At 38.7% G+C, this 15,237-nt stretch overlaps 1 protein-coding gene across 13 annotated transcripts in view; it reads left to right on the top strand.

Moving 5' to 3' along the window:
- Positions 1 to 15,237, top strand: part of CADPS (calcium dependent secretion activator) — a 499,139-nt gene that overhangs the window by 390,944 nt on the left and 92,958 nt on the right. For 8 of the 13 annotated variants that reach the window (XM_053599822.1, XM_053599829.1, XM_053599823.1 and 5 more), the window contains 3 exons: positions 2,729 to 2,835; positions 9,381 to 9,537; positions 10,549 to 10,690. In XM_053599822.1, coding sequence (XP_053455797.1) covers positions 2,729 to 2,835; positions 9,381 to 9,537; positions 10,549 to 10,690 — 406 coding nt within the window. Of the gene's footprint in view, positions 1 to 2,728; positions 2,836 to 8,167; positions 8,189 to 9,380; positions 9,538 to 10,548; positions 10,691 to 15,237 lie in introns of all 13 variants that reach the window. The other 5 variants (XM_053599820.1, XM_053599828.1, XM_053599821.1 and 2 more) reach the window with 1 other exon arrangement.

Consider the following 15,237-nt stretch of genomic DNA (forward strand, 5'->3'; position numbering starts at 1 on the left):
AAAGACAACATCTTAGGAAAGTCACTTTTAGGATCTTTTTCTTGTCATTTAGCTAGCAAATCAGCTATGCAAATGAACAGGAAAATGGTGCCGTGTCTCACGAATGTGGCTCAATGTATGGAAGATGGAATCACAGCTAATTAATAGTAAATGAAAGTCTGGCTACATGGGTAAATTGGCAGATCGAGCGTTCTAGATTAAAGGATCCTTAACCTGCTTGCTTTAATAGTTGCAAGTGAAATTGCAAAAGATTTTATTAAACATACTGTCTGTATATATACATCAGGCGTACACATATCTGCGTACATGTGCACGTACTCATGACGTGGCTGCGGGCACATGTACACCTTATGTGTATTTATTGATATCTATTGTAGTCAATCTAAGAGTTCTGCATATTAAAACAAATCTTCAGGTGGTCCTAGCTTAAGCATCTTGGATTTCTCCAAACATAAAAATAATTCACACTGTTAAAATAAATGTGCATAAAAAATATTGGTGGGAATTATTTTATTTCTGTATCATATATCATGTACAGCCAGAACTCCCTTGAATTTAGCGAGTAGTCTATCTAAAAGGATAATACTCTATTTTAAAAGCAAGAGATTTCAAAGATGTGCCCCACCTGGGATTTCCTACAGATTTGTATTAATGTGCAGGCTTGTCTGGTTACTAGAAAATATATGTAAGTGTGTGATGTGTGTATGTGGGTGTATGTGTCGAATGGGTAATAAAGCATAGGATGAGGAATTTGCAGATTGATGTGTAAATGTGAATATCAACTAATAGAAAATAGTAGCCTATGCATATTTACTATCAAAAATGCAAATGCCTCACTCTACACATATTACCCAAACATATATACACAGTATGTTTGTAGAAATGCCTGAAAGTCTACTAATAAAATTACAGCCTATTTAGGAAATTCCAAACAAGTCAGGTGCCCCCAAAGCACAGAAATCAATCTTGTCATTCATTCTTGCTCCAAATGACTATTGCTCTGTACCAGGCAATGAGCTGTCACCATCTAAACTCCCATCTCCCCTTCCTCTGAGTGTTCACTGCTCTCTGCCTCATCTGCACACTAAGGTCCCCATAGTCCCACCTTCGTGCTCTGACCACATCAGCCACATGTCCACCTGGGCATGGCAGAGATAACAGAGCTTTCCATTTGGCCTGAACCCAGAATGCCCGTTTTCACGCCAGCCATCAGGCCTTTTTAGACTGATGCTTTCAACATTCAGTTAATCTTACCCAGTCTCATTCATCAATCTCTGCTCCCATTAGCTATAATGCTCTTTTAACATAGTGTTTCACAGAATTTCTTTCTCATTATTAAATCCTAAGTAGTAATTGTATTTGATAGTAATAGTAATTGAATTTATTTCTCATTATTAAATCCTAAATAGTAATTGATCTGATGTTCATCGCCTATGTTAGGAAATGCACAAAGAAAAATAAGAGAACTTTTATGCAAAAAAGAAATTAGAAATCTCCTTTGATTTTGTTCGAATCCACCCCTTCCTATGCCTGCAAAAAAAAAAAAAAAACAAAAAAACTCCTATGAAGTATTAGGTAATTCTCTCCAGCAAGAAACATCCCGAAGCCAAAATATTTATGTTTCAGATGAAGAAATGGATATAAGTTTTGGCAGTCCTTTTGCAAACATATATACCTACTTATAAATTATCTTTATTTCAAAATTTTACCCCAAGTGCTCTCTTGACTCTGAGACTTGAAGTTTGAAGGGGCTAAGCATGAAATACAAGTTCCCCTGTGTGTTTAGAGTGATTAAATTCAGGTAATTTCATTGGGTAAGAAAACCTTTATGTTTTAAATATTATTCTTTTCCCCCAAGGAAAACAATGTGTGATTTTTGGCAACATAATGACATGGTCAAACATTCATGACATCATTATGGATGTAATATAAGCCAGGGTACAGTTTTTCCCTGAGCTAGGTAAAAATGTAACCCTTTCAATTTAAGAGAAGCTAAAAGGAAAGGAAAAAAAAAAGGAGTACATTGTTGTTGCAACTTAACTAGGTAAAATTTCAATTGTAGCAACCAGTGGCATAAACTACCACCCCCTATTCAATAATCCCATGACACCCCTTTAATAATTCTATCCTGCCTCCTATGTAATGGCCCAGGAATGACCAGTTTTTCTTTTCCATCCCTCCCCCAGCTAACTTGAAACAGATAGACCTTTAAATCTGCCTTTTCAAAATCCACATTCCAATACTTGTGAAACATGCAGACCTGTAATGGAAAACAGTAACAGTGCTGTGGTATTGAGTGGTTAGGAACCAATCGGGAAAAACAAACACAGACTAAATCAAGACAAAACTTCTGTTCTATCTTCCCAATTCAGGTAGCACAAACACAGTGAAAAGAGTGATATAAGATAGTACATTTATGCTGTCTTTAAAGAACATGTGTACAAAATGTCACTAAATTTGAAATGGGCTGTCATAGACTTAATATAACTTCATAAGCAAATTTGAAGCTGGAGCACTGCTTTTTCTAATGCATATTATATGATAGTGATAATAGTAATAAAATGGCTTTATGGTTTGCTCACTACTAACTACATGGCACTAAACATTTGCATGAAACTTTTTTTAAAAAATTTGATAACTATTCAAACCTTCTTATCCACTAGTTCTAATGGCCACAGAACTAGCCTGCCGCTTTCGCTGAGTTTTAACACGAGTTCTTGTACTACAGAAAATGTAGGCCGGTTAATTACTCCTGCCAAAAAACTCGAAGACACAATACGTCTTGCTGAACTAGTCATCGAAGTTCTTCAACAAAATGAGGAGCACCACGCTGAGGTGAGCAGGCTTGGTGGGAAACATCTCTCGCTGTCCCTTAGCCGAGGTTGCAGAGCTGATCCTCTGGCCAGGTTGCAAATAAGATGCCTTAACACTCATTTTCTTTTAATTGGGCTTGCAAAGAGAATCCAAGTGGAAGTAGTGTAAGAAGTCTTTGGAAGGTTGTTTAAAATAACCAAAAGGTGGTTCCGTGTTGTATATGTCAACCTAAGTTTTCAGATGTTTCTAGCAACAAGCCAGTGGAGGTAAGTGCTTCTGACAGTGAACTATTCAAGCAGCATCTGGTTCCCATTGTCCAAAATGCACACAATATTATTTGATTTTTCTGTGATTGTTTCTGTTGCCACCACTGTTGTTTTTATTAGTTCTTTGGTATGTGAATCACGGGTCATCTATGAATTTATCTCTGTAATTTACTCTGCTTGTACTAGAGTCTTCATTTTTTTAACCTCAGATTGGCTGGGTTGCAAAAGGCAGTGACAGAAACAAGTTATTCTGTGTTGTTCAACTCGTCAATTCTCCACCGTACACCTAAATAAATAAAGCTTTTATTTTCTCTTACAAACCATCATCAAAATGGTCCTTTTGATAATTTTAAGCCAAGGGATTTCAAGGCTAACTAAATCCCAAACCTAAAAGAACTTAAACAACCCACTCCTTTCAAGAAAAGATTCCAAGATTTCGTACAGTTAAACTATGGCATCAATGCTCATTTTAAAATTGAGTTTTAAAAATCATCTCTCTTAAAACAACCTTTATGAAAATCGCACTAATTCTCCCTCTTCCTCTACATTCAGATCTATAGCAAAAGGGGAAAAAAAGGGCATTTCATAAAAGAAATTCTTAAGCAGCCAAAATGATCATTCCCACGACTAAATGAAAATGGATAGTATCATTAAACGATAGATAATACACCATAAATCCAACCGTCCCAACTAATGCCTGCTTGCGTATCTAAATTTCCTCCCTGTTTCTCTACTGTTCCATTCAATCTTGGCTGATCGTGGCAGGGGAAAGAGGTATGTGAACAAACCGAATGAACCCGCCACCTGCTGTCACCCTGTGCATGCCCTCGCAGTACCATGTCTTCTAAAGGGACTTTTCCTGGTGCTCCTGCTTTCTCTCTAACACTGACCCAAGGAATGTAACAGCAACTTCTAGTGGTCTGCTTGTGAGATGAGTGGCCTTCCCCCCACGCAAGGTTTACTGTGGGTTGACTCTCTTGTGCATGCATGAAGCAATTGATAGACTTAATAACAACTGCAGTTACATCCTGACACGCGCCTCCTACCTGCCCTGATTCTGTCCTTAGCCTGGCATAGTTTCCTTTGTCTGTCTGTACTTACCTTTATTACAGCAGATAAGTCCTGAACTTAGTAACCAGTAGCTCACTGGAGTGATACTAATCTTCTTCAACTGTCTGTTGTGAATCATATATACAGTATTTATATATAGAGAGAGTGCTGAAGTCTCGTGAGCTCCCTGAAAACCCTCTAAGAACAGGGTGAAGACCCCCGGAGGCAGGTCTTTCTAACTCATACAGCACTTAGCAACAGCGCCCAGCTGTGAGCGGGAAGGGGGCCAGTGGACAACCTCCAAACATACAAACCTAGGACTGATTTCCAGGCACATCAAGTTCATTTGGGTTAGATTTTTTTTTCCTACACTATCCTATCTGATATTGTTTCTGGACTGAGGGCATTTAGGGTTCAAGTGATGGTAAGTGTGTTCCTTCCAGGTGTCTTCAAAATCATCTCTAGAGGCCTGGAGGAGCTCTGGCTTGCTCCACTCTGATTTGAGCGGTGGAAGTTTTTCCCACGATGCTTGACTAAATCTGCACATTTTTCAAGACAAGGCTCTGAAGAGGGTGGTTCTTCTCTGTTATAGTTGTGCTTTTGTGAATTGTAAAAAAGAAAAATGATAGATATACTTGAATTCCTAATCAAGTTATTTTTTGAGGCTGCTGCAGGCTAAGAAAGGATATATATTTTCCTAAACTATTCCAAAGAGACACCAAAGGAAAGTTTATATGCCAAAGGAGGCATTTTTCACTTTTCCAAAAAGCACTTTTTCACTAAATACTAATCATCATCCCAAACTGTTTCAATAACCATCATCATGAAATATTTTAAATCTTACAATTAAAAGCCATTCAGAGTACATAAGGCAGACGTAAACTCAACTCTGTTCCCATTACTAACTTTAGAAGTTCATGATGAAATCTTCAGCATACTTTTGGAGTTCCAAAATCTAAATTTCTTTTAGGTAAATGTAAAGGACTATTTCTCAAATTAGCAATTTTACCCAATCAAAAGCTACCCATTGTGCATCTTCTGTCTGGTGAGCACTGAGGCAATGACCTTGGTGCTTTCTGAAGGGCGAGAAGGCACAAGGCAGCCTTGGCCTTCAAGCAGGATGCAGAATGGCCAGGAGCTTAGGCTCTGTGCTAGAGAAGGGTGGGTTTGAATTTCAGCCTTCCCTCTTCTGTACCTTGTGATGTCAGCCTGGTTACTTGACCTCCCTTATCCTGTAAATTGAAGATAATGAAGGCTGCTCATTGTTGGGATGGAAGTGAGGTGCCTGATGTTATGCCTGGCACATAGTAAGCACTCCTCAAAGCCTGGCTGTTGTAGTATTAGGAACAAATTGCTAAGGAAACAAAATGTAGGAATATCTAATCATTAAAAAGACAGAACCTATGTGGAAAATACCAAAGTGACAGAACAGACACACTGTATTGAAAGGAGAGTGGATCTGTTTCAAAGTAGGATGGTCCAGAAAGGCCCCATCATCTGCTCTCCATGTTCACTTACAGGCTGCCATCACCTAGAAAGCGCTTTAAAATTCTGATCCCCAGGTCTTACCCAAGCTTAATTAATTGGAATCTCCTGAGGAGGTGCCAAGAATTCATAATTTTTTAAAGCTGCCCGGGCGCTTCCAGTGCACAGCTGGGGTTGAAAGTGGCTAGCAACAGCAGGAGAGATAGGATTCGCCCTAGCACACCAAACATAGGATTTCCTTCCCAAAAGGATGATGTAAGAAAATTTTTTCTACTGGCCAGTACTAATTGCCATATTCTCTGGGTGCTCAATAAACTCTAAAAAAAAAAAAAAATCACTAAATTCTGAGCATAGATTTAGGCTGCGTAAATAGTCCTACCTCCCCTCCTCAACCCACAAAAACCCAATAATCTTTAAAGCCATTTTAATTCCAAGATAAAGCAATTAAATGTCCCAAGAGAAAAAATTTCTGCCAGCTAAGAATACATCACCTAGTACACCAGCAATAGAAGGTAGCAGTTATAATATTTATCTCTTGATTGAAGCTTAATCTGTTCCCAGAGTCTAATGCAGACACACACACACATATGAATTACGCCTTCATGTGTCATTGCTACACCTTCCCAATCTCTCTCTATGTATACGTATGTATATGTATATATGTATTGTGGTATCCAGAGGGGTACATATATACATGTTAGTTTGTGTGAAAAATATACAGTGTGTTTGATGTGTTGGGCTGTACTGCTAAAACACACATCTTTCTCTTTGAATAACTAAAAGCACAGGTAAGTATTTAGAAGCCAAAGTATATTATTATCTTTGGGAAGGTTTATGAAGAAGCCAGATGCCCATGAACATTGTCTGTTAGCTCTAGTACAAAAATAGCATTCACCTGTATGAACACGCACAGGACAAATACTTTTTTTTAAGCCTTGCCTTGGCCAACCCTGTCACAGAGACTCTGCCCACTTAATTGGAATTACACTATGGTTTTCGGTTGTTACTGCCCTTATTAGACTCTTTTTCTCCTTCTCAGAGAGTCAGTTTGATAATAAGTCTCCAAAAAGAATTGCCTTGAGTCTATAAACATAGCTCTCGTCTTCGCATTTTCTATAATCCCCAAATTTAAATTCTCTTGGTTCACAGCAGTCCTAAATTGCTGCCCCAGACTTTCACAGTACTAATTCGGACCACAGTAGTCATTGTTCTTTGTAGTGCTACCCATCTAAATGATTGTTAATGCAAGGACTGTAGATATTTGCTCAATAATACAGAGGGTGCCAGAAAAAAGTATACACATTTTAAGAAAGGAAAAACAAATACTGTATTAAAAACGTAAAACTCAAGTCTCCTTTGACTTCCGCAATTATAAGAGGTGTTTGATGTGACGTGTGGTCATCTTTTATTATCAGTATGTGCTGAGTGTTACAATTTTAATGTAATTTTTTCCTTTCTTAAAATGTATATACGTTTTTCTGGCACCCTGTGTTAAATTATGAGGCACTAAATTCCCCATGGACAGTAGAAGTGATGCTTCTTAGGGCCTCTGGTTTGCAACTTTTAAATTAAGAAAGCTGGTCAGATCCAGATACACAATTGGGTTAAGACATTTTTAATTTCAGCCATTCAGGATTGGTTTTTTGTTTTGTTTTGTTGTTTTCTTTTCCCTTGTCATCCTGGAGCAAAATTGTATCTTGGAAGGCAACTCAGTCTTGCTAGTAACTGATCTCTTGAACTCACCCTGAACATGTTTTAAAAGTTAATCAAATCACTAACCAACAGTTGATGTGCCTTTGTCAATTTTTCAAATATCCTGGATCAGGAGGGATCAGAGTCAGCCCTACATATAGGATAGGGTTGAGGGGTGAGGATGGGAATCCATCCAGCAAATTCCAGTATTCATGGTCTCTGCCTAAAAGGCAGGTGGCTGGGAAAACTCTGGGGATGGCATGGAGGGTCTCTTCCTCTGCTGGATTTAGCCAGGTAGTCAGGAAAACTACAATAAAACCTCATTGGTTCAGACCCAAATACTTAGAATCTGTGATAATTCAGTTGCAGATGTGGTTCTTTTAACTTTTCGTAAGCAAGATTTTGACATGCTCTCAACTTCCTCTGCAGAGTCTAAAGAGTCTTTTTAGAAATTAGAGGAATCCAATATGTTTTTCCATCCCAGGACCTGTGAAACTAAATCTCTATCTCTTTGACTTTAATTTATAAGTCAAGTTATTTACAATTATGAGAAGCTTAAGAAAGAAGTTTTACTTTGTGATACATTCATATGATAACCAATGTAGACTTGGTGAATACCTTTTACATTAATGCCTAATTACAGACTGCATTAGAAAGCAATAAAATGTCTCTTTTTAGAATGCCAGTTAATTGAGGCTTTTATTTTTTGCTGATAGACCAGCATCTCCCCTCTCCTATTACTCTGAATCAGTGAGGTTTTACTGTACATTAAAATGGAAACAGCAGGTGTCTATTTCCAGCCAAGCCAACCTTGCAGAATGGTCCATGACTTGATTTTTTCCATTTAATTTGCAAACCAGCCACATGTTGATAAAGGAGAAGTAAGTAAAGTGAAATCTCATGAAAGAAGAGAGGTGGACCCCTATTCTGCCTCCTAGTGGCTATTAGACTGTCCCTCAAATAAATAATAGAACCCCAGAAGAGCTTGGCCATTGAACAAACCCTTTCATTTATGGAATTATTTCCATAATCATCTTTCATGTTTCCAAATGCCTTCCCATCTTTTTTTTGGTGAATGCTCTGAAAAGTGTTTCCAATGTAAATACTTTATGGCATTGAGAAGGGAGGTGGGGGACAAGACGGGGCTGGCGATTTGTTTTTGTTTTTCTGCTCTCTTTGAAATCAGCAAAACAGGGCCGGTTGACACGGCCATCATTCTGCATGCTCCCTGCCAGAAATGATTAGTCAACATGCATGCCTGCCTTTGAATTGCATTCACATCTGGACCAGTCTGATGTGAATGTCGCCCCTGAGACCCTGCACAATGATTTCAAGGGCCCATGTGCATGAAAATGAGTTACTTCACTGATATTTTTTGGTTTTCAATGTGCATATGTGTCCAACCCCTAGAAAAGTAAGTCCTGATCTTATTTAGTGTTTCCTGATCTTTCCTCCAGACCAGATGTAAAACCAAAGGCTCCAGGCTTACAGAGATTTCAACTCAAAAGTTTATGACAATTGCAACAATGGTTTCCTTTGACTGAGTATGAAATAGGTATAACATTTCCAATGTGTAGGGAAACATGCGTCCCTTAGTTTGTGCGAGACATGTAGATAATTAAGCCCCAGATACGTAGATATAAATGAACAATAATTGCACATTTTCAAGTTAGTCCAGCAGAAAACCCATAAACACAGTGAAGAAACTCCCAAATTTTAATTCCTTAGAGCAAGAACTAGCCAATTACAATGAGATAAAGAGCATGACTCACAACATACTGAGTTATTGTAAATTGAACAGAAGTGCCACATCTGTCACCTCCACAGCTGCGTCCTCTGACCCCCAGGTCAGATATAAAGGCTCTCTATGGCAGGCCTGGAATCAGGATAAGCACTGCCATGGACCCTCAGAGACCCAATTGTATCCAAAATGCTGTTCTCTTTACAATAAAATGACCCAACCCTGCTGGGTGCACAAGTAATCTTGAACAGAGAGGGCTGGAGTTCACGCCTCATGTCTGAGAGAGAAGCTCATCGTTTCTTTGTTTATTGTTTTTCTGCCAAATTTCAAAGGCCTTTGCATGGTGGTCAGACTTAATGGTGGAGCATGCAGAGACGTTCTTGTCACTCTTCGCCGTGGACATGGATGCAGCCTTAGAGGTGCAACCCCCAGACACGTGGGACAGTTTTCCACTGTTTCAGCTGCTAAATGATTTTCTCCGTACTGACTGTATGTACCATCTCTGTTTGACTTTGCTAAGTAGTGTGCAGATAAACAGATTGCTAAGGTATCTTTATCTCAAGCAGACGTAGGCTGTAGTCTGGATATAGGTTTTCGTAGTTATTATTACAAAAAAATAAAAATCAAGCCCTTATAGCTGAAGGGCATTTGCTTTCTCCCAAAAAGCATCTGTTGCAGGGAAGGCCTCTCTTAACTAGGCAGAAAAGCCTGAGAACAGTGTGAGAAGGGGTATCTGGTTTTTGTGTATTATTTGCTCTCAAACAAATTAATTACCTTGTATTTCACAATTTTTATCAGAAGACTTTTCTAGATGCAAAACAATTTCTAGCTGAATAACACATCAAGTATTTCAGAGTATCTTACAGCAATAGCCATAAAATAGACCCTTCTCCTTAGGGAGGGTGATGGAAAGAGAGGATCCAGAGAATGCTCTGGGTGTCGCAGGGGTCCTCAAACTACGGCCCGCAGGACACATGAGGCGGTGTGATTGTATATGTTCCTGTTTTGTTTTTTTACTTCAAAATAAGATATGTGCAGTGTGCATAGGAATTTGTTCATAGTTTGTTTGTTTTTTTTTAAACTATAGCCCGGCCCCTCCAATGGTCTGAAGGACAGTGAACTTGCCCCCTGTTTAAAAAGTTTGAGGACCCCTGGTGTAGAGAATGCTCTCCTCCTTGTAACTTCATGGGAGAAAGGGGAGTGAGTGATGGAAAATATTAAAAAGGGGACTGGGTTGCTGTGTTTGTGGTTTTTGAAAGGCGCTTGATTGTTTGGAAGATTGATACGAATGGATAAATTGTTTTTTGAATTCTGTTTCCCTTCCAGACAGATTTTAAGCATGATCTTTGAAACTATTCATGTACAACTTTTCTTCTCTTCTCTTTTCTGGCTTCCCCGAAAGCAGTACATTTAACATAGAAGACAATCATTTCTGTGTGTGCATTGTACGTTGATAAAGTGGCTGCAGGTTCTTACCAAGCTTTTGCTTATCTGTTCTAGATAATTTGTGCAATGGAAAATTTCACAAACACCTGCAAGACCTCTTTGCCCCACTTGTTGTTAGATATGTGGATTTGATGGAGTCCTCAATTGCACAATCCATTCACAGGGGCTTTGAGCGGGAGTCATGGGAACCAGTCAAGTAAGGAAACCTCTTTTGATACCATCGGAGTTTGGGGACAAATGGCTGGAGAATCATACAGAAATGGATTAATGGTGTCATATGGTTTTTAATGTTATTGAGATTCTGGATGGAGAGGAAAACACCGTACATATTTCCTACTGGGATGCTTAGAGCTTCCTTGGCCAAATTGGGGTTGGAGTGGGGATTGAGAAATGTTTGATGAATATCTTTATTTTATTGCACAACATATTATAAATAAGAAAGAAGTGGTAATATAAACTTGGTTGTGATATTTATGCTGTGTATCTTATTCCAATGGTGCTATCCCTAGGAGTTAGTGTTTCCAGAAGTGTGTTCCATAGGGTTCTAGGCAGGGGCTCAGCAAACTTCTTCTATCAAAGGCCAAAAAAAAAAAAAAATTATTATTATTATTTAGGCTTTTGGAGCCAAAACTACTCAACTGTGCCACCATAACACAAAAGTATTCACAGGCGACGTGTAAAGAGCAAGCAGAGCTGTGTTCCTGTAAAACTTTATTTACAAAACAAGGCCATAGTGGACATTCCCTCAGCTAGGGAACGAGGGAACTGGCCAACTCTATTTAAGCAACACTGCAGAACCCCCTGATTCACGGACACCCTACCTCTTGGAGAACCGTAAATCAAGCTGGCATGTTCTAAAATTCTGAGGACACGGTAATACAGAATGTTGTTTAACTCTACTTTACACAAGTTTCCTAAGTGTATCTGACCACAGGATGCTTTTTTTGGGTGGGATGTTTACATTGCATGATAAATTATAGAAAGTCCTATGGGTTGTGAATTTGTCAATTTCCACAACTTATTGGTGAATCTTAGATCCTGCTTGAAAATGGTAGGGAGATTCAATGCCACCTCCATTCCCCAGCAGAGAAGAGCTATGAATCGAGGCTGCCAAAGGGTCAGTCTCAGATTCCCCCTTCTGGGAAAACAGAGACTCGGAGAGTTTCTCGCTATGGTTTGAAAAGCTCTAGTATTGTCTTTGCCCTGTTAGATCCTTTTTTTCTTTAAGAAAATAATTTTGTTCTCTCTAATATTTTACATCTTTGGAATGTACCAAATAGTATGGAAAGAAGTGGGGGTTATGTACAAGCACATTCTCAAACTCCAGAATAAGCATTCAAGAGGTTTTTCCCTCAGTCTGGAAGCCTTGACTTATACCCTGTTTTTAAACAGTTTCCTGGACTGAGACCTGCCCTCTAATATTACACTCTGTTAAGACTCCTACTGATACATTAACGCAGACGAGCTTTCTCTGCCCTACTTCCACATCTGAGCCAGGAGAGAAGTTTCTTGACCCACCCTACTGAGAGCAGGTTAATAGGCAAGAGCTCTTCCTTTGAAAATATAAATAAATTTAAATTTTAGCTTGTTATTCTCAGGTTTATAACAGTCTCTTAAGATGGCCCTGCTGACTTTTAACCCATGAGGGTAAAAATGGGTCCCTTTATGGAAAGACATCAATGAGGGACTCTTTATTTAAAAAAAAAAAAAAAAATGCTTACTGTAATCAAGACAGTTGCACTTTGAAGAACAGCTGTGAAAAGGAAAAGGTGAAAATGAGTAATATTTACATTTTGAAAATAGCAGTGGTCTTAAAATAACAGCTATGTACTTGTGTTTAAATGTGGAGCCTACTACTACCAACACACAAGGGAAGGAGTGATTGGTATCCTTCACTATTCCTTAAAGAGCCCTAGAGTAAGTGCCTCATCTTTGAAATTCTAGCCAGAAGACAAGGTTTTAAATCTCTGAGAATTTGTTTGTTCCTCTACAAAAGCGATTTTTTTCAAACATCCCTACAATGTCTGAGAATTGTCATGGAATTTCATCATAAAGTCACTAACTGTCGTTTTATAATCTGTTGAATTCTTCAGAGGCCAAACACATGACTGCTATTTCTTCTGAAGTATTAAAAAATGCTTAATACTATCAGAAATAAAGAGAAAAATCAAAATCATTTCCACAACTGGAGGTCAGTCTGGGAATGTTTGGTTGAAAATTTTTTTACCGATTAAGAAAAATAAAATTTGAGCTATTGGATGGGCAATTTAAAGATCTTCAATTATGTAAAGGAATAATAGTTGTGAAGAATAACCTGAGAATTAGGGAGATGTGCAGGTGTTTTCTAAGTTGCCTTTTGCTGCCCAAAACTGTGCTGTTGGTTAGTGAATGATTGTGGTTTGTTCAATAAGTGGTAACTAGTATGTGCCTTTCAGAGTAAGTGGAGATGTTTGAAAGTGCCAACTAAAACATAAGCTAAATTACAATATTTTTAAACCACACACATGTTATTAGCTGAGTTGTAAACAGAGAATAGAAGTCATGGGACAGCTTTACAGAAAGCATAAAATAGAGGGTAACAAAGAACTTGGGGACACACTTTGGTGTGAAGAGAAATGAGTCTCCCTGCTTGCCACTGTGTGAAGAGACACGAGGTGAACTGTCATCTGACCTCTTGTTAGAGGGTTTATAAAGAAACACATTCAGGCTCAGCACCATAGCTCGGTGAGTAGGGCACCAGCCACATACACCGAGGTTGGCGGGTTCGAACCCGGCCTGGGCCTGATAAACAATGACAACTGCAACCAAAAAAATAGCTGGGCATTGTGGCAGGCGCCTGTAGTCCCTGCTGGGAGGTTGAGGCAAGAAAATTGCGGAAGCCCAAGAGTTTGAGGTTGCTGTGAGCTGTGACACCACAGCACTCTACCGAGGATGACATAGTGAGACTCTATCTCAACAACAAAAAAAAAAAAAAAGAAAAAGAAATAGAGATTCATTTTTTTCTCCTTGAATTATTTTTTTCAAGTAAAGAATGATCTTTTGCAATACTTTTCATCCAGCTCACTTCACAACAAGAAACTAGCTTACGTAAATAGATTGAGTTTGCTCAATCTTTTCAGGCCTTCCCACCCAATCCTCCAGTACACAGACACACATGTAAACGTGCGCGCACATACACACACACACAGCTTTTCTCTCAAACAATGCCTATCCTCAAGTAGTTATTCCACTTTTCAAAAGTCATGATTATCAGCACCCAATTGTCAGTAAAACGAGAAATGCATTGTTTACGTCAAAATAATTAATACTCAAAATGTTAAGGAAAAGCCATACTCTGACAAGAAAATGATACCAATGTGTTGAGTTTGCTAAAAACAGAATAAAAATATTCTGTATTATTGAGATTTTCTTATTTCAAAAATAAAAAATAAATTAATTAATTAATTAAAAAAATTAAAAATTTAAAAAATTAAAAAAAAAATTCGGATATGATCGTTTAGGCTTGATACAGTCGAGGCTGTTGATGGAAAGGGTAAAATGGCTAAGTGCTTTTGCTGCTTTTCCCTAGAAAGATGGCCAGATATAGTCATGCTTGGACTCTCTATGAATTGGTGGAAAATGTCATCCCATAGCTTCTCATCACAGCTGAAGATAGTCAGCTTTTCAAAGATAGACCCAAGACAAATAAAATCTACAGCTCATCACCCACTCCTGGGGCTGTCCTGTTTCCATCAGGACATGTCACGGGGCTGCCCCCCAACAGTTGGGCAGGTTGTCACAACCCTCATGACAACTGTGAATATGAGCTTTAAGACTACAGGCTCACACCATCACGCTAGGCTTAAGTTTTCTGAAATGAAACGTCCTCCCTAAGACTCCGTATCCTTTGTAAAACAAGGACTTTGAATAACCAAAGCTTTTCCAATGCTAGTCAAACACATACACACATTTGATCATCACCACCTCCCTAACATCTAGAACAGGGCCTGGGACATAAGAAGTGCTCAATAAATATTGATTGATTGACATATTTATTCAGGAACCTACATAGGATGAATTGTAAGGATACCTCAGGAAAACTATGGGGATGGGAAAAGAGAAAAAGATTCATTTCCCCAGTTGAGTATTTCAGTCTTGTCGGGTTAAGCAATGTACATGCAAGAAAAATGACATTATTTACTAATGTACAAATAGATAAATAACATAAGAAAGAATTGTGAGGTCATAGAGTAGAGGGGAATGAACTTCTGCTGAGAAATCTTAAAGGAGATGGGTTGGAGAGTAAGATTTCAAAAGGGTTTAGAGGCACTGGGAAAGATCACTCACAACGGTAGAAATAGTGGGGAAGGAACACATGTGAATAGAAACAGTGAATGTTGGGTTTGGGTCCACATGCACTAGAAGGGTGGAAAGCCGTAAGGTTGGGGAGATGTTTGGGAGGTTCTAAAAACCCATGGAGTTTGGGATTTTTTTTCTCTTCGTTCTCAATGGCAACTCTATAGCCCTTAAGCTGGTGAGACTTGGCTCATGGGGATAGGGGTGGAGTAGTTTAAAAAGCTTCGCTCTTTTGTATATAAAGCACAGGTCTACATTCAGTACATAAACCTATATGTATGTCTGTGGTATTACATTTTCTTGGAGAAGGAAGTTGGTGTGGGGAGATGATAATGAATAAAAGGTTGAGAAATAACACCCTAGCCTTTAGGAAGATAGGAAAGAATACCCAGGCATGGTGGCTCACGC

Source organism: Nycticebus coucang, chromosome 8 (genome assembly GCF_027406575.1).
Source record: "Nycticebus coucang isolate mNycCou1 chromosome 8, mNycCou1.pri, whole genome shotgun sequence".
Classification (NCBI taxonomy): Eukaryota; Metazoa; Chordata; class Mammalia; order Primates; family Lorisidae; genus Nycticebus; species Nycticebus coucang.